At 38.9% G+C, this 18,698-nt stretch overlaps 1 protein-coding gene across 1 annotated transcript in view; it reads left to right on the forward strand.

The window, feature by feature from the left end:
- The window catches only part of LOC126285435 (cubilin-like), a 780,558-nt gene that overhangs the window by 307,099 nt on the left and 454,761 nt on the right, over positions 1 to 18,698 (forward strand). Inside the window, exons 27-28 of the mRNA XM_049984824.1 lie at positions 1,071 to 1,227; positions 7,539 to 7,768. Coding sequence (XP_049840781.1) covers positions 1,071 to 1,227; positions 7,539 to 7,768 — 387 coding nt within the window. The remainder of the gene's footprint in view (positions 1 to 1,070; positions 1,228 to 7,538; positions 7,769 to 18,698) is intronic.

Raw genomic sequence — 18,698 nt, forward strand, 5'->3', positions numbered from 1 at the left:
AAAACCTTTTTGCGGCGAGTTGTAGAATGTTGCTGAAGTTTGTGGGAGCCATACCGAACAGGACTAACCAGGGGGGAAGGGGAGGGGGGGGGGGTGTTTCTGAGTATATACAGAGGAGGGCAGCACAAATGGTCTCTGGTCGCATGTTTGTCCATGGGAGACTGCCACAGAGATACTGAAGAAACTTAACTGGGAGTCTCTTCAAAATAAATGTAAACTATCTTATGAAAGTCTATTAATAAATTTTCAAGATTGTCTTTAAATTATGATTCTAGGAATATACTACAACCTCCTATGCATCACATACATAGGGATTGTGAGGATAAGATTAGAATAATTGCGGCATTCAAAGAGGCGTTCAGACAGTCATTTTACCTTTGCTCCATATATGAATGGAATGGGAAGAAACTCTGTTAGCTGGTATAGTGGGAAGTAGCCTGCACCATGCATTTCATGGTGTTTTTTAGAGTATAGATGTAGATGAAGATATTACACAAGAACACCAATATCACTGACTGTGGTACACCAGTAGTGATTATTCCTCATTTTGAAGGTGCTCTTTCATTGTTTACTCTCCTCGAGTTTCTTAATGCAACATTCTGCATCCCATTCATTCCAACTATCGAGCATCTTGATGAGAATACTGTGAAATGCATAGTGAAATGCTTTTGACAAGCCATGGAAGATAACATTTGGTAATATTTCGTCATTTAGATTTTGTGCAGTCGAACATGTGAGTTGTGAAATGGCATTTTCTGTGAAGAGGTCCTTTTAAAATCCAAATTGAGACTGACTAATGATAAGTATCTTATTGCGAGAGAGTTATGGTTCTTGCACACACATTTTTTCCAATACCTTTAGGAAGGGGTTAACTCGTAAGCTTGGATGGTACTGATACTGTTCCGTAGTAGAAACCTGGCTATGGTAAAATGATCAATTTGTGGATGTGAGTGATACTATGTGTAGAAAGTAGTAAGATTCCCACAATAATGTGTCCTGTACTGTGCGCCCACTGAAGAAATATCTGTTTGAAATACAATATATTCATTGCATTAATTACCTTGTTTCAGGTTCGTGATGGAAAGGACCCATCTGGCAGACTCCTGGGAACATATTGTTCCAGTTCACACCCAGCGTTTATCCGGTCGTCTTCCAATCACATGTTTGTTACGTTCAAGTCTGACTTCAGTGGTAGTGGTCGAGGCTTCCACGCAAAGTATGATACTGGTAAGCATGATGTGCTGTAATTCATACTGCCTGCTGTGAAGATTGATTTAGTTTGTTTTGGGTTTCTGTCAATGCAGTGAACTCAGTTGCACTAAATACTTGAAAACATGAGGACTTATTGAATTTACTTTTTTTTTGGGAGAAGGTACACTTGATTACCAGTGGAACAATGGTGAGGATGAATTCAGTAATAGCAAGATGCAAGTCCATACATCACTTATAGGTACAATTGGAGTGACCTCTTAATAGTAAGTTGTTAGCTTTGTTGTAAGATACATGATAATGAAATTAATTGGATGGATAAGGAATCCATTCACCAAGCAACACTAGGAGAAAACACATATAAAAATATAAAATATATGGAAATACACAACCTTTCAGAGCCAGTGGCTCCTTCTTCTGGCAAAAGGAATGAAAAGAAAGGAAGAGCAATGAAGGAAAAGACTGAAGAAGATCAGGAAGTGCGGAGTGTTGTAGATCCCATGTCTGTGGAGACTTGCTAAACGGGATGAAAAGGCAACACATTCCTTCATACTCCTTGCAGTAAGTCTCCCCTGACCTGGGGTCCTGTCCAAATTTTGTTAAGCTCTTCCATTTCATAAACCTTAACAGTCCTTTTCATCCATCCCTCTTCTTTTCACTTCATCTTTACTGCTAGAAGAAGATGCTCCAGACCCCAAAAGTTTGCATATTTCCATATTTTTATACGTGTTTTCTGTTGTCACCACAGGTGAGATTTTTTTTTTATTTAGCCTATTATATTGTATTTTCAGATACCACTTATTTTAGTTGATATACTAACCAAATTAAATTAGTATTTTAAACATTAATTCCTCAAACTGTACCTTTTTATGAATATGAAAGATATTAGGTAAACTTCCAAGACGGTTTTATATAGTATAAAGTGCAGTGCAGTGAAGACTGAGAAGTGATTAAGACCCATATTGAATCCATGAGCTGGACTAATGTAACATTTATCTGGTGCATCAGTCAGTAAGAATGTGTGGTGTGATCTGTATTTGAACAGTAAAGACCATTTGCTTTTACATGAAAAATAAGGTCTTATTTGCTTATATTTAAATGCTCATAGCCCTACAAAGTTTCACAAATCCAGCGCCATCTATTGATTGTGTATGAAGTTGCAGAGATCATTCTTTTGATTCCATGGTTTTTTGCAAACAAAAATTGCTTCAAAAATTGTGGTGACACACTTGCGAATTGAAACTGTAATGTAAATGATAGATGCCTTATACAGATTAATACATACACTATGTGTAATCCGTTCCATATGCTGCAATGTATTTTCTTTTTTATGTAGGTGGAACATACACACATCATTTTTTTCACTTTTGTCATGTGTGTATACATTTGGGTGTCTGTGTTTGTGCATGTGAATCTGTGTACTTTTGCCATAGAAAGAGCAAGAGCTTTAAAGTTGATGTGAATACTGTGTTCTGTTGCATATTGCTGTGTGCCACACATCAATCAGCTACAGTTGAGTCATTGTCTTTTCTTTATTTTGTGTACCATTTCACCTAGAAATTTTCATTGGTGTTTTATTTAGTATTAAGTATCCACAATTATCTGAAATACATTTGATGTTATGCATAGTTATCTGAATATTTCAGGTAATGGAAACTCCACATAGGAATATCAACATTGTTGGGAAAGATAGATTGTTACTTACTGTAAAGAAGACATATTAAGTTGTAGATAGGCACAATTAAAAGGTGCTTACACAAAGCTTTCAGCCACAGCCTTCATCAGCAAAAGAGAAACAGAGAAACACACCCCATTCATACACATAAGAAGCACACAAGACTGTGAACTCCAGTAGGTCAGGCCAGAATGCAACTATTACGTGAGATGGCAGCAGCAATTTGGAGAGGGCAGGGAAGGGGAAGGGATAGTAGTGTATGGGTGGAGGGACAGAGGAACACATTCTGGTAGTGTGTGCAGGGACTAGAATGCCAACAGGCACAGTGTAAGGAGCTTGTGGGGCAGGAAGGTGGGAAAAAGAGGGGTGGGGGGGGGGGGGGGGGGGGGGAAGGAGATGAGTAGGGAAAGATATGCAGGTGCATTGAGAGAGAATGGCAAACAAAGAGGTGGGAGATGAGAATGGGGAGGTGATGATAGGATAGAGGGGTGGAAACTATTGTGTAGAGGATGTGAGGAGTGTAAGTTACCATGGGTTGAGGCGAGGGTAATTACTGATGTGGGGTATGTATTGTAATGCTAACTCTGATCTGTGCAGTTCAGAAAACCGATGGTGAAGGGGAGGTTCCAGATGGCTCGGGTAGTGAAGCAGACACTGGAATCAAGCATTTTGTGCTCAGCTGTATGTTGTGCCACAGGGTGATCTACTTTTCTCTTCTCCACAGTTTGGCAGTGGCCATTCATCCTGGTGGACAGCTGGTTGGTATTTATACCCATATAAAAAGCTGTACAATGGTTGCAGCAGATCTGGTAAATTACATGGCTGCATTCATGGATGGCCCAATATGGCTTCTTTGGTTGCTGCTCTCTGCCAATGCACTCATCCTTCTTTCCCCATTCCTCTCCTTTTTGCTCCTCTTTCCTTGAGCTCCCTGCCCCACAACTTCCTGATGCTGCACCTGCTGACATTCCAATCCCTGTACAGTCTGCCAGACAGCATTTCTCTGTCCCCCCACTCGTACACTACTATCCTTTCCTCTTGCCTGCTCCCTTCAGATTGTTGCTGCCATCCCTCTTGCTAGTTGCATTCTAGCCTTAATTGCTGCGGTTGGCAGTCATGTGTGTGTGAGATGTGCTTGCTCGTGTGTGTGTGAATGGTATGTGTCTCTCTGTTTCCCCTTTGCTGATAAAGAATGTGGCTGAAAGCTCTGTGTAAATGTCTTTTAATTGTGTCTGTCTGCAACTTGGCATGCCTTCTTTACTGTGTGTATCAATCTATTTTAACATGACATTTATCAAGTTATTTTGTATTCTTTTATCCTTTTTTATAAATTGTTTACAGTTCTGGAAACACAGAGTAATTATTTAATAAATTTTTTGGGATGAAGATGGAATTAAATGTTTAGTATTCCTATAATTTTAAAATATGGATATTTGTTTGATGTGCTTCATTCTTATTTATGAACCATTTTTGATAGTTCCACCTTCAGTTATTGTTATATTTCTTTTTTAAAATCCCGGTTTATACCTGATAGCTCCCTTCATGCATACTGTGGGCTTAAAATGGAAATTCACTTTTTCCAGTCTCATATGAGATGGTCATTGGTGTTATTTTGGGGCCTTGTATATTAATGCTGGTATTAATTAATGTGAGCAGCTCTTTATTTGGTCTGATGAATTTGGTGGTTCCTTATTCCAAGTCAATCATAATTAGAAAAGTACAGAACATTACTGTGAATTAGGAAAGTGATAAACTTTGATTTATGTTTACTTGCCACAGACAAATAAAAGATTTGTTTTTGATTGTGGGTGCATGATGCAGTTCATGTTATATTTTCCTGTGATCAATCAGAAAAATGCAATATATCTCAATTATGCTTTATGCACAGGAAAATGGCTGCAGCATTAATAATACACGCACCAAAATAAGTTTGCTTCACCTTGGTTCTGAGAGTTCTGGAGCCCTTTTCAGAAAATTGGAATAGAGACCAACATAAACATCATTTCCATCCTTTTTATTGCTCATGAAAACCACACATTGCATGTTGTACCACCATACAGCGAGACCTTCAGAGGTGGTGGTCCAGGTTGCTGTAAACACCAGTACCTCTAATACCCAGTAGCATGTCCTCTCACATTGATGCATGCCTGTATTCGTCATGGCCTACTATCGACAAGTTCATCAAGGAACTGTTGTTTCAGATTGTCCCATTCCTCAGTGACGATTCAGTGTAGATCCCTCAGAGTGGTTGGTGGATTATGTTGTCCATAAACAGTCCTTTTCAATCCATCCCAGGCACGTTTGATACGGTTCATGTCTGGAGAACATGCTGGCCACTCTAGCTGAGCGATTTCATTATCCTGAAGTACATCATTGACAAGATGTGCACGATCGGGGCGCAAATTGTCGTCCATGAAGACGAGTGCCTCGCCAGTATGCTGCTGATAAGTTTGCTCTATGGCATTCACATATCTTACAGCCATTACGGTGCCTTCCATGACCACCATCGGCAATGTGTCTAAGACGCTCAACCTGAAGATATATGCAACACTCATTGGTGAAGAGAACGTGATGCCAATCCTGAGTGGTCCATGTGGCATGTTGTTGGGCCCATATGTACTGCACTGCATGGTGTTGTGGCTGCAAAGATGGACCTTGCCTTGGACGTCGGGGGTAAAATTGCGTATCATGCAGCCTCATGCACACAATTTGAGTCGTGACACAATGTCCTGTAGCTGCATGAAAGGCATTATTCAACATGGTGGCATTGCTGTCAGGATTCAAATTCTGGATTATTTACTTCATCCTTTTTGGTGAAGGGCTTTGGGAATCCAGCCCATCCACACACTTTGCTCTTGACATGGAAAAAGTCAGTGTCCACATCATCAATCTCCAATAATATATTACAAGTATCCTTCAAGAAAACTGAAATCATGCTGTGGAAACCCCTTTGTATAAGTAAAATCTTCATAAACAATCAAAAAATTAATGTAGTTCAACAGTTTAAGGAAACTGAAGAAGTCATTGAGCATAGCTTAAATGAGAAAGAAATGTGGATAAATAGAACCATAAAAATGAAAAAGGATCCAACTTCTGTACTGGTGAATGTATAATAAGAAATATATGTCATTAGATACTAAAACCCAGCACTGTATATCTGTATCTCTCCCAAGGGCCACTTATGCTTATGAAAGCCTTTTCCAAATTAGAAATGAAAAAAAAAAAAAAAAAAACTGATCAGGATTTCAAAGTTGAAAGAAGAATCATCAGAACCAACATAAATAAAAAAAATCCAGGTTAGAAGGGTGTGGGGAATCCTCCACAATGAAATTGTCTATTGAGGGACTGCCCAAATCACCTACACAATGAAGAGGAAAAAGAAATCTCATTATTTATTTCAGATCATCCAACTGCAAGGATACAATTTCTGATAAGGAAAGAAGACAGGAAGGCAGTGGATCCAAGAAATTTGCTAAGATTTTAAAGCAGCTGGCGGAAAAAAAAGATAGCATTAATACTCTTTTTTAAGCACCACAAAATGTCAGAAGAAATGTCATATAGTATAACTGTAAAGATTTCAAATGAACTGAGAAAATTATGAAAGGACAGAATGCAAATGTATGAGACAGGTGATAAGAACCAAACAGTACAACCTTCAAGAAAAACTGAGTGCTTAGTGACTGAAGTGGTCTAGTGTGGCCAAAAGCAAATCATTTGTGGAACAAATCTAAACTTCAAACAGGAAACGTCCCTTCAAATTGTATTTTAAAAAATAGCATTATTTTCCAACACAGTTACAGTTGTTTTAGGTAACAGGTTTAGACAATCTCAATTGGCCATCTTGACATTCATGTGCTGGGCAGAAGTGACAAGTAGTCAGAATGGCCAACTAGGTTACCTTTAAGAGGCCAAATTCCATGTACATCTTGTAGGCACATTTAAAAGTGGAAAAAAGCTATACTTATTCTTTGGAATTATTAGTTCCTTCCACAAGGTGGAAAGTATGTGTCATTGCAGAAGATGGAAATGAGAAGGTCACTCAAGTGTCAGGTTTAGAGGACTGATGAAGAGAAATGGAAAGGCATGAGTGTCTTGAAGCACTTAAGGTTTTGTGAAAGCTGTTTAAGATAACATTGTGCTACAGTAGTAGTTCAAAGTGTCACACATTGTGCTTTTCAAAGCTGAGAAAATTTCTTAAAACCTGCCTGTCTGTGAATTCATGCTTTGTTTTGTACCTATTGTGCAGTAAGTGTTGTTTTATGAGAAGCTTCCTGGTACTCTCTGTGTACTGTGGAGATATCTGCTATCTTTATTTATTCTTTTGTATACAATTTTTGAGTGTCTGTTCAGTTGAACTTAAGCCTCAATAATTAAAAATAAGTTGTACTTCAATATACTGTTTTGATAAGTGTAATGGTAACAAATGTTCTATAGATGTGGCTAGAACTCATTGGACACAAAACTCCTGACTCATAGCTACCAACAGTGTAAAAATAAATGGAAGAATATTGTAATCACATACATGTATCTACTATTATATTGTGGTTTAAACAAAACTGTCAGAATCCTAGCTATTGTTGTAAAATGTATATAACTTGTCACGTTACTCGGATCATATCTCCAAAGATTAATTTCAAGTTTTATTCTATTTCAGTTTGCAACTTAGATCTTCGTGGTTTCCATGGAGTGATAGAGAGTCCAAACTTCCCAGAAATGTATCCAAATTCTCTGGACTGCACATGGAATATAAAGGCTCCACGTGGTCACAATGTATCTCTTGCATTTTCACACTTTGAACTGCAGGATTCTGAAAGACGGTGGTTCTGGCGCAGGCGATGGCAGACAACTCCTGCAACACCAACATGTGGTCTCGATTTCCTTGAGGTAGCTTAATGTGCAATTATTTCATAAAATTTACAAAATATTCACATTTAATATTGAAAATGATTTGCATATGGCTTGTAAGGTCTATCCAATGAAGCAATATTGTCACAACAGAATTACGTCACTAGTGAGTGAGTCATTATAAATAATACTTACTACATATATTCACTATCTGCAGTATTAATCAGTCAGTTCATAGTGAAAAAACATGTCATTTATAATGTAGTAAATACACTCAGATACTCAGGAGATATATATCTAATCTTATATCATTTTTGTATTCACTGATTAAAAGGATACTTCGTTACTAATTAAAGTACCGTGCCTAACACAACGTTCACTATACCTTTTGGACTACTTCCTGTCTTATTTGTTTATAGTAGCAGCTCCTCTCCAACTACACATAACTTTCTTCAGTCACACCAGTATGTTCTGTCAGTAACATTCTCTGTGACTATCATAAGCCTTCAATGCTCCTCACCCTTGTTGGAATTTCAACAGTTATTATTTTATGTTCCCCAAGAAATGTTAATTTACCAGAGACTTTCCTTAGTATCATTTTTCAAATATAGTTATTACAAACTGGATTCAAAATTACTTTCTTCCTATAAACTTAAATCTTTTCTAGTTCTAATTTTTGTTTCTGCTTACAGTAGATGAGGCTGTCCTCTTGGCTGAGAGGTGTCACTAAAAATAATGTATGTTTTCACTTTACTTTGTGATGGGAAGCGTTTCTACATGAAGCATCCAGAGGTTACTGGTTTATGTATTGATGCTTCATTGTAAACATCTTCTGGCTCTTTCCTTGCATATGTGAACTCTTCATAGACTCTGAGTTTCTTACAATTATGTGCCAATATATAATTCCATAATGATATTTGTGGTTGCTAACAAGAGCAAATTTGGGATGAACTTTGCAATTCATAACCGCAAAATTAGAAATAAATGTATACCCACTTGGTGGGCAGGGGTATAGGCAGGAATTAAAAACAATGAGAGTTTGTAAATAACGTACTTTTGTTCGGATGTTGAACACTTTTTACTACGCATATGAATGCTTTCCAAAACAATGTTTTATTAATTAATCAGTACATGCATAACAACAACCACACATCCTAAAACACATAATAACCGCCGAATAATTATCGCACAAAGGAGTAAACAAAAAACTGTCAATATCAATTTACATATCTTAACATGTCCCTTCAACTGATATCGACACACAGTTGTTGTTGTTGTGGTCTTCAGTCCTGAGACTGGTTTGATGCAGCTCTCCATGCTACTCTATCCTTTGCAAGCTTCTTCATCTCCCAATACTTATTGCAACCTACTTCCTTTTGAATCTGCTTAGTGTATTCATCTCTTGGTCTCGCTCTACGATTTTTACCCTCCACACTGCCCTCCAATACTAAATATGTGATCCCTTGATGCCTCTGAATATATCCTACCAACCGGTCCCTCCTTCTTGTCAAGTTGTGCCACAACCTTCTCTTCTCCCCAATTATATTCAATAACTCCTCATTAGTTATGTGATCTACCCATCTAATCTTCAGCATTCTTCTGTAGCACCACATTTCGAAAGCTTCTATTCTCTTCTTCTCCAAACTATTTATTGTCCATGTTTCACTCCCATACATGGCTACACTCCATACAAATACTTTCAGAAATGACTTCCTGACACTTAAATCTATACACAATGTTAACAAATTTCTCTTCTTCAGAAACGCTTTCCTTGCCATTGCCAGTCTACACTTTATCTCCTCTCTACTTCGACCATCACAGTTATCTTGCTCCTAAACTAGCAGAACTCCTTTACTACTTTAAGTGTCTCATTTCCTAGTCTAATTCCCTCAGCATCACCTGACTTAATTTGAGTACATTCCATTATCCTCGTTTTGCTTTTGTTGATGTTTATCTTATATCCTCCTTTCAAGACACTGTCCATTCAGTTCAACTGCTCTTCCAAGTCCTTTGCTGTGTCTGACAGAATTACAAAATCATCAGCGAACCTCAAAGTTTTTATTTCTTCTCCATGGATTTTAATACCTACTCCGAATTTTTCTTTTGTCTCCTTTACTGCTTGCTCAATATACAGATTGAATAACATCGGGGAGAGGCTAAAACCCTGTCTCACTCCCTTCCCAACCACTGCTTCCCTTTCATATCCCTTGACTCTTATAACTACCATCTTCTTTCAGTACAAATTGTAAATAGCATTTCGCTCCCTGTATTTTACCCCTGCCACCTTTAGAATTTGAAAGAGAATATTCCGGTCAACATTGTCAAAAGCTTTCTCTAAGTCTACAAATGCTAGAAATGTAGGTTTGCCTTTCCTTAATCTATTTTCTAAGATAAGTCGTAGGGTCAGTATTGCCTCACATGTTCCAACATTTCTACGGAATCCAAACTGATCCTCCCTGAGGTCAGCTTCTACCAGTTTTTCCATTCGACTGTAAAGAATTTGAGTTAGTATTTTTCAGCTGTGACTTATTAAACTGATAGTTCAGTAATTTTCACATCTGTCAACACCTGCTTTCTTTGGGATTGGAATTATTATATTCTTCTTGAAGTCTGAGCATATTTCGCCTGTCTCATACATCTTGCTCACCAGATGGTAGAGTTTTGTCAGGACTGGCACTCCCAAGGCCATCAGTAGTTATTATGGAATGTTGTCTACTCCTGGGGCCTTGTTTCGACTCAGGTCTTTCAGTGCTCTGTCGAACTCTTCACGCAGTATTGTATCTCCAATTTCATCTTCATCTATATCCTCTTCCTGTTCCATAATACTGTCCATAAGTACATAACCCTTGTAGAGACCCTCTATCTACTCCTTCCACCTTTCTGCTTTCCCTTCTTTGCTTAGAACTGGATGTCCATCTGAGCTCTTGATATTCATGCAAGTGGTTCTCTTTTCTCCAAAGGTCTCTTTAATTTTCCTGTATGCAGTATCTATCTTACCCCTCATGAGATAAGCCTCTACATCCTTACATTTGTTCTCTAGCCATCCCTGCTTAGCCATTTTACACTTCCTGTCAATCTCATTTTTGAGACATTTGTATTCCTTTTTGCCTGCTTCATTTACTGCATTTTTATATTTTTCCTTTCATCAATTAAATTCAATATTTCTTCTATTACCCAAGGATTTCTACTAGCCCTCGTCTTTTTTCCTACTTGATCCTCTGCTGCCTTCACTACTTCATCCCTCAGAGCTACCCATTCGTCTTCTACTGTCAATTGTTCCCTTATGCTCTCCCTGAAACTCTGTACAACCTCTGGTTTAGTCAATTTATCCAGATCCCATGTCCTTAAATTCCCACCTTTTTGCAGTTTCTTCAGTTTTAATCTACAGTTCATAACCAATAGATTGTGGTCTGAGTCCACATCTGCCCCTGGAAATGACTTACAATTTAAAACCTGGTTCCTAAATCTCTGTCTTACCATTATACACTCCTGGAAATGGAAAAAAGAACACATTGACACCGGTGTGTCAGACCCACCATACTTGCTCCGGACACTGCGAGAGGGCTGTACAAGCAATGATCACACGCACGGCACAGCGGACACACCAGGAACCGCGGTGTTGGCCGTCGAATGGCGCTAGCTGCGCAGCATTTGTGCACCGCCGCCGTCAGTGTCAGCCACTTTGCCGTGGCATACGGAGCTCCATCGCAGTCTTTAACACTGGTAGCATGCCGCGACAGCGTGGACGTGAACCGTATGTGCAGTTGACGGACTTTGAGCGAGGGCGTGGGTGGACGTACCGCCGAATTGCTCAACACGTGGGGCGTGAGGTCTCCACAGTACATCGATGTTGTCGCCAGTGGTCGGCGGAAGGTGCACGTGCCCGTCGACCTGGGACCGGACCGCAGCGACGCACGGATGCACGCCATGACCATAGGATCCTACGCAGTGCCGTAGGGGACCGCACCGCCACTTCCCAGCAAATTAGGGATACTGTTGCTCCTGGGGTATCGGCGAGGACCATTCGCAACCGTCTCCATGAAGCTGGGCTACGGTCCCGCACACCATTAGGCCGTCTTCCGCTCACGCCCCAACACGTGCAGCCCGCCTCCAGTGGTGTCGCGACAGGCGTGAATGGAGGGACGAATGGAGACGTGTCGTCTTCAGTGATGAGTCGCTTCTGCCTTGGTGCCAATGATGGTCGTATGCGTGTTTGGCGCCGTGCAGGTGAGCGCCACAATCAGGACTGCATACGACCGAGGCACACAGGGCCAACACCCGGCATCATGGTGTGGGGAGCGATCTCCTACACTGGCCGTACACCTCTGGTGATCGTCGAGGGGACACTGAATAGTGCACGGTACATCCAAACCGTCATCGAACCCATCGTTCTACCATTCCTAGACCAGCAAGGGAACTTGCTGTTCCAACAGGACAATGCACGTCCGCATGTATCCCGTGCCACCCAACGTGCTCTAGAAGGTGTAAGTCAACTACCCTGGCCAGCAAGATCTCCGGATCTGTCCCCCATTGAGCATGTTTGGGACTGGATGAAGCGTCGTCTCACGCGGTCTGCACGTCCAGCACGAACGCTGGTCCAACTGAGGCGCCAGGTGGAAATGGCATGGCAAGCCGTTCCACAGGACTACATCCAGCATCTCTACGATCGTCTCCATGGGAGAATAGCAGCCTGCATTGCTGCGAAAGGTGGATATACACTGTACTAGTGCCGACATTGTGCATGCTCTGTTGCCTGTGTCTATGTGCCTGTGGTTCTGTCAGTGTGATCATGTGATGTATCTGACCCCAGGAATGTGTCAATAAAGTTTCCCCTTCCTGGGACAATGAATTCACGGTGTTCTTATTTCAATTTCCAGGAGTATATAATCTATCTGATACCATCTAGTATCTCCAGGATTCTTCCATGTATACTACCTTCTTTTATGATTCTTGAACCAAGTGTTGGCTATGATTAAGTCATGCTCAGTGCAAAATTCTATAACAACAACAAACTTCGCTTATTTCACAAGGGCACAGTTTCTTACACATGTTTTATGTCTGGTGTTGCTAAGTGATTTTGTGAAAGCATCGGCTAACATTTCTTCAAAAGGCAGATGTTCAACATTGATAACACCTAACTTGACATGCCGGCTTATAAAATGATATTTTACATCTATATGCTTTGATCTAGAGTTTGTCTCTAGATTTTTGGCTAACTAAATCGCTCCTTTATCATCACAATACACTGCAAAAATGGCTTTATGGCACAGCTTGGATCTGCCTCAAACATAAGTTGTCTTAACCACAGTAAATCTTGTACTGTTGATACCAAGGCCATATATTCAGCTTCACAAGTAGAAAGTGCAATAGCTTTTTGTTTTCTATTGGACCACAAAATTCAAGAGTTTTGCAATTTTATGCATGAACAATTACAGAGTGTCTGTCATTGATTTCATTTCCCCAATCTGCATCGCTGAAGGCTATTGTTTCTCTGTTATCACCTCTAAAAAATTCTAGCTTGTAGTCCACAGTTCCCTTTAAATATCTAAACAATCTTTTTACTAACAACCAATGAATCTTTTTAAAATAGTGATTATATCTGCCAAGGAGATTTACAGCAAAACACATATCAGGTCTGGAGGTTTGGGATAGGCATAGAGGACTTTCTATTGTCTCTTGATAGCACCGATTGGACTGTTTCAAAGTCCAAACGAATTTCAAGTGGTTGTTGACACCAGCTTCACTTCACTTGTTCCAAATTTCTCCACAACTGTTTTTGATGGGATTTCTGGGAGATCCAGATTTTTCCATTATCATGATCCCGTGTAATTTCCATGGACAGGCATTGGCATATCTGTCATAAATCTTTTATTCATTTGAAAATAGTATCATATCATTGACATATAAGGCTATGATTACTAGTATGGTGCCATCTCTGTAAAAATAGATATGTGGATCAGTGTTTGATCTGTTCAATTTTAGTTTTCTTAACACCTCATCAATTTTTTTATTCTAATTCCTACCAGAGTCCATCAATGGCTTTCTTCAGCCTCCAAACTTTTCCAGGAGTTGCAAAATTTTCTGCTAGAATGAAATAAATTTCTTCATTTAATTCTCCATAGAGGTAAGCAGTAATGAGTCAACATGGTCAATTTCCAGGTTCTCTTGAGCTGTCATAGACAAGAGAAAGTTTGGAAGGTAGGAGACGAGATACTGGCAGAAGTGAAGCTGTGAGTACCGGGCGTGAGTTGTGCTTCGGTAGCTCAGATGGTAGAGCACTTTTCCGCAAAAGGCAAAGGTCCCGAGTTCGAGTCTCGGTTGGGCACACAGTTTTAATTTTCCAGGAAGTTTCAAGAGATTTCCTGATAATCACCACCTTCAACTTGAGTGCATCCTTTTACCAAAAGGTGTGTCTTAAATTTTTCTGGTGTACTGTTAGTCCCAGGCTTTATTTTTAATACCCACTTAATCTTGAGTGGTTTGTGTCCCCTGGGTAGCTCTGCTTCTTCAGACGTGTTATTATGAACTAGAGATGAGAATTCTTTCTTCATTGCTTTTTTCCATTCTTCATTATTTGCCACTTCCAAAGCTTCTTTGAGATCAATGTCTTCACTTGGAAGTCCTTCTTTGAAATAGTAAGTAACATGATCAGACATGATCAGGCCATGTCTTGAGTTTTGGTTCTCTGTTTGACCTTTGAGGTGTAACCTTTTGATCTATGTTTTGATTCTCACTGTCAAAGCCATAAAAGGGTTCATCATCACTATTTCTAATTTAACTTCTCCTTCAGTTTGTGGAGTATTGATGTCCTGAAGAACTGATTCTTGTTCCAGTCCTAAGGCATTTACGGTCTTAGGTTCCTTTGTCTTCCAACTTGAAAAACTCCCATATTCCAGGAATTTTACATCCCTGCTGACAATTATCTGGACAGTCTCCCTATTGATGAATCGATAGCCTTTGGTTGCCTGACAGTAGCCTACAAATGTCATCTTCTGTGACTTCTTATGCCACTTTTTGTGATGGAGTTTTGGAATGTGAACCATTGCACTGCAGCCAAAAATTCTCAGTTGTGATAAACAAGGCCTTCTCCGATGCCAGAGTTCATATGGCATCTTATGTTCGAGAGTGGTAGATGATGAATGATTAGATACGTATGCAGATGTGGACACATCTTCAGCCCAGTACAGTCGGATTTTCGTAGTACATTGAAATGCTGCTACATTCGAAGATGAACAATATGGAATTTGTATTTACTTCGTTGGATAATGTATGAAATTGCAGTGGTCGAGACTCAGCGCAGAGAAAAAAAGCTCGTCTTCCACCTTTTTTTTAAATTTCTTTACTGACGTAGAGGTTTTGCCGCCAGTATTTATCTCTGTGCCCGCAAAGCGTTCCTGTGTAGCACTACATATATTCGAAGGCAAAAGTTTGTTGTGGTGGCACCTACCAACATTTTTCAGAACTTCCGCTTACTTTGCACTTGATTCTAAGCCACAGGCGGTTTTTTGGATTACAAAAACCGGAAAAAATGTGCGGCTTAAATTTGAGTAAATATGGTATCTTTTCCAAGGCTGTCCAGGCTCCTGCTGCCGTCCGTTTTTTTATCACTTTTATGGACATAATTATTATTGACAACGAAAACTATAATCCTTTCTTCCAAGAATTGTCCCATTTCGTTGGATCCGAAGGAGTGTTTTCACCAACATCCCACAGTTCATCATGGGTCAAACATGCCTTCAAGACAAATTTACACATTGAGTAATTTTCATGCCTGATCACCATTTCAACCACTGGAAGTCCAGTTGAGGTTGTACCACTCATTTTCAGCTTTGAGTGAAAGAAAAAATAGCGGCAGTCTGCACGCAAGAATAATCAATTGGCAAAATATAAATGGTTAACACATGCATAACTTGTGGACCAGGTCTGAGTTTCCACACATGACTCACATTTTAACATTTATAAAACCTTACTTTCATACCTGTGCCTGGGCCCGTTACCTTTTGTTGGACATTTTTTAATATACACGTGAAAGCTTTCCAAAACAATATTTTATTAATCTATCAGTACATGCATAACAACAATTATGCACCCCAGAACATGTAATGGATTTGGACGAAAATTTAAATGTGAAATAAATATACTAAATCCACTTCTTTTACGAGATGGCTTACTTAACATGCTCGGCTGACTTTCCTTGCTGATTAGCCTGCTGCTGCAAACTCTCTTTCACTTTCTTCTCTGAAGTATGCTGCTAGGTACAGGAATTTCTTAAGACTCTCTCTACTTATAAAAATACATTGACATACCAATTTCATTTGCTTCAACTAATGACATATATTGGAACTTCAGACATATTACAAATCTCACTCTTCATATAATTATATACTGCTTTGTAAGCCTCTTGTGTCTCCAAATGTTAGAAACAAACTAATTTACATATAAGAGAAAGTTGGCTTAAACACCATGTCCAGTCTCAAAGTGAACCGTAATACATGTCTTCCCTTCAACAAGGCTAAGACAAAAGTTTTTTTCAAGAATACCTTATCAGTTGTTCTCATTATTATAACAATGGTCACTAACACTATTATCACAGAGTTACATAAATGCTCCATGGTCCTCTCATACGCACTTTCACTAAAACTTTCATGGATCTCCCGACAGGTACTTGTTGGGCCCGTTCGACCACTGCATTTACATTCTTCCTGTAAGTGAATTTAAACCTGCACACACAAACATGTGACACACAGTAGGTAGGATTCTATCATCCGTCACTCACATCTAAAACAATATTTTATATACAATCATTATGTAAATAGTGTCACTCATAAGAACATTTCAAGTCATAACAATATATTTTTCATACATATTTATACATACATCTTTCACTTCAACAACATTTTTTTCTCTCTCTAGAACAATCTTTAGCTGAGCATTTCTTTATTCTGTTCCTACTTTACTTTGATATTAAGATATGAGCAGTCACTTGAGGTTATAATGAGCTCTTCTAATATTTAAGAATTGTGTGGACTCGTTTTTTTTTCTATACTTCCAATCATAAACTCCAGCTGTTCATGACACATGAGTAATCTACTTTCTGTTCTCATTTTTTGTGCTACTGTTCCTTTGTAAATACTGTTTTTACTATTTTTTGTAGTTTGGAGGAACTCTGGGCAAAATAAAAGTGTTCTTTTTGACACTTGTAAACTTACATGAGACTTAACAATGCTAATTGTGCATAGAATTCAAACTTTCCAGAGTAATCCCTATAAAATTTGTGACTTTTGTCATGATACTCTCCCTTTCTCCTAGGATCGGTACCTACACTTTGCTTGTAGGTTGGCCTTATGAGAGCACTTCCTCTTTCCATTCTGGTAGGTATGCCCCTTTATAAAACATTCCTATTTTTTGGGCCACAGGTCGTCCTATCTCCATGTAGGTAAGCCTGCCTTATATACTTAGCAAATTTTGGGTATGCCCTCCTTATCCTTTCTGAGTAGGTCTCATGTTTCATTAACCTAGTATACATTCCTATGTATACTATAATTAAGTATTCTCTGGTAAAAATCAAAATCTATTTTACTCTTTGCATTCACTCTTTACTGCTTCATTTATTCTCTAGAGTTCTCATCTACTTCTCATCGTCTGTACTCTTAGTAGATACTATGTCTATATATACTATACAGTTCCCACTGTCCTACAATTCATCAGAGTATTTATTAAACTGAAATTTCCTAATGATCAGCATGACTAATGTCACTCTTGCTTTCTTTTTCTTTCTTTGCTCACATCTCTTCCTTGTCTATCTCCTGCTCATTACTGCTTTATAGTTATCCCACAACTCACATGCTTTTGTCTCCTCTTTGCGCATGAGTACTTTGCCAATATTCTTTCTTTATATACATCTCTACATGATGTAGGACCATAATAGTTCTTATATACATATATGATGTCGAATCATTATAGTTTATATCACTGTGTACGTGTATTCTTTCCCCTACAATACCTGGCAATTCTCACATTGTGACAGGCTTTTATTCTATAATTTCAATTTTTGTGTCTAAATGTATTTTTGTGTGTATGTGGATGTGTGTTCCTGTAGTCTGATTCTTCAGCCTTCTTATTTAAAGGTAAGATACCTGGCAATTCTCACATTGTGACAGGCTTTTTAGTCTATAATTTCAATTTTTGTGTCTAAATGTATTTTTGAGTGTATGCAGATGTGTGTTTGTGTAGTATGATTCTTTGGCTTTCTTCTCTGAAAGTAAGATATCTGGCAATTCTCACATTGTGACAGGCTTTTTAGTCTGTAATTTCAATTTCTGTGTCCAAATGTATTTTTGTGTGTATGCGGATGTGTGTTCGTGTAGTCTGATTTCTTTGGCCTTTTTATCGAAAGGTAACATGTAGGTTATTAGAAACCACAGAAAAAAGGAAGGGCTTCAGCAATAGAAGTTTGTGATATGGAAAAAGGGATAAAGTAGATAGGTCCTCAAATGAGAAGTAAGAAAGGAAAAATAAAATAGATATGGTTATTAAGATCTAAGAAGAGAAAGAAGATAGCCCCAACATAGGAAACCCTTCCCTCTTCCCCAGAATCACTACCTCTCAGGTACTTGAGTGAGATGCCAGAGGAGGTTAGGTGTTAAATTGTCTCCTATAGAACGGGCATTCCCACTTTCACCCTTGAGGCCCCCAAAGGAAATCTTAACAACCCTATGGAAATGGCAAATGGTGAAGAATCAGGTACACTCGTTTCTGAGGGTTGTCTGAAAGGTGTGATGTGTGTTTTGTGTTAGCCATGATATATTTGCTCTTGTAAACCATGCTTTTATATACAATACCCACAGCTTTCAAAACCTATACAAACCCTCCCATTTACATCACATCCCATAAAATGTATAAAAGACTCTATACAAAATAGAAAATTTATACACTATGGTATCATAGTTGTTTAATTATTCACCTCATA

The sequence above is a fragment of the Schistocerca gregaria genome, chromosome 8 (genome assembly GCF_023897955.1).
Source record: "Schistocerca gregaria isolate iqSchGreg1 chromosome 8, iqSchGreg1.2, whole genome shotgun sequence".
NCBI lineage: Eukaryota > Metazoa > Arthropoda > Insecta > Orthoptera > Acrididae > Schistocerca > Schistocerca gregaria.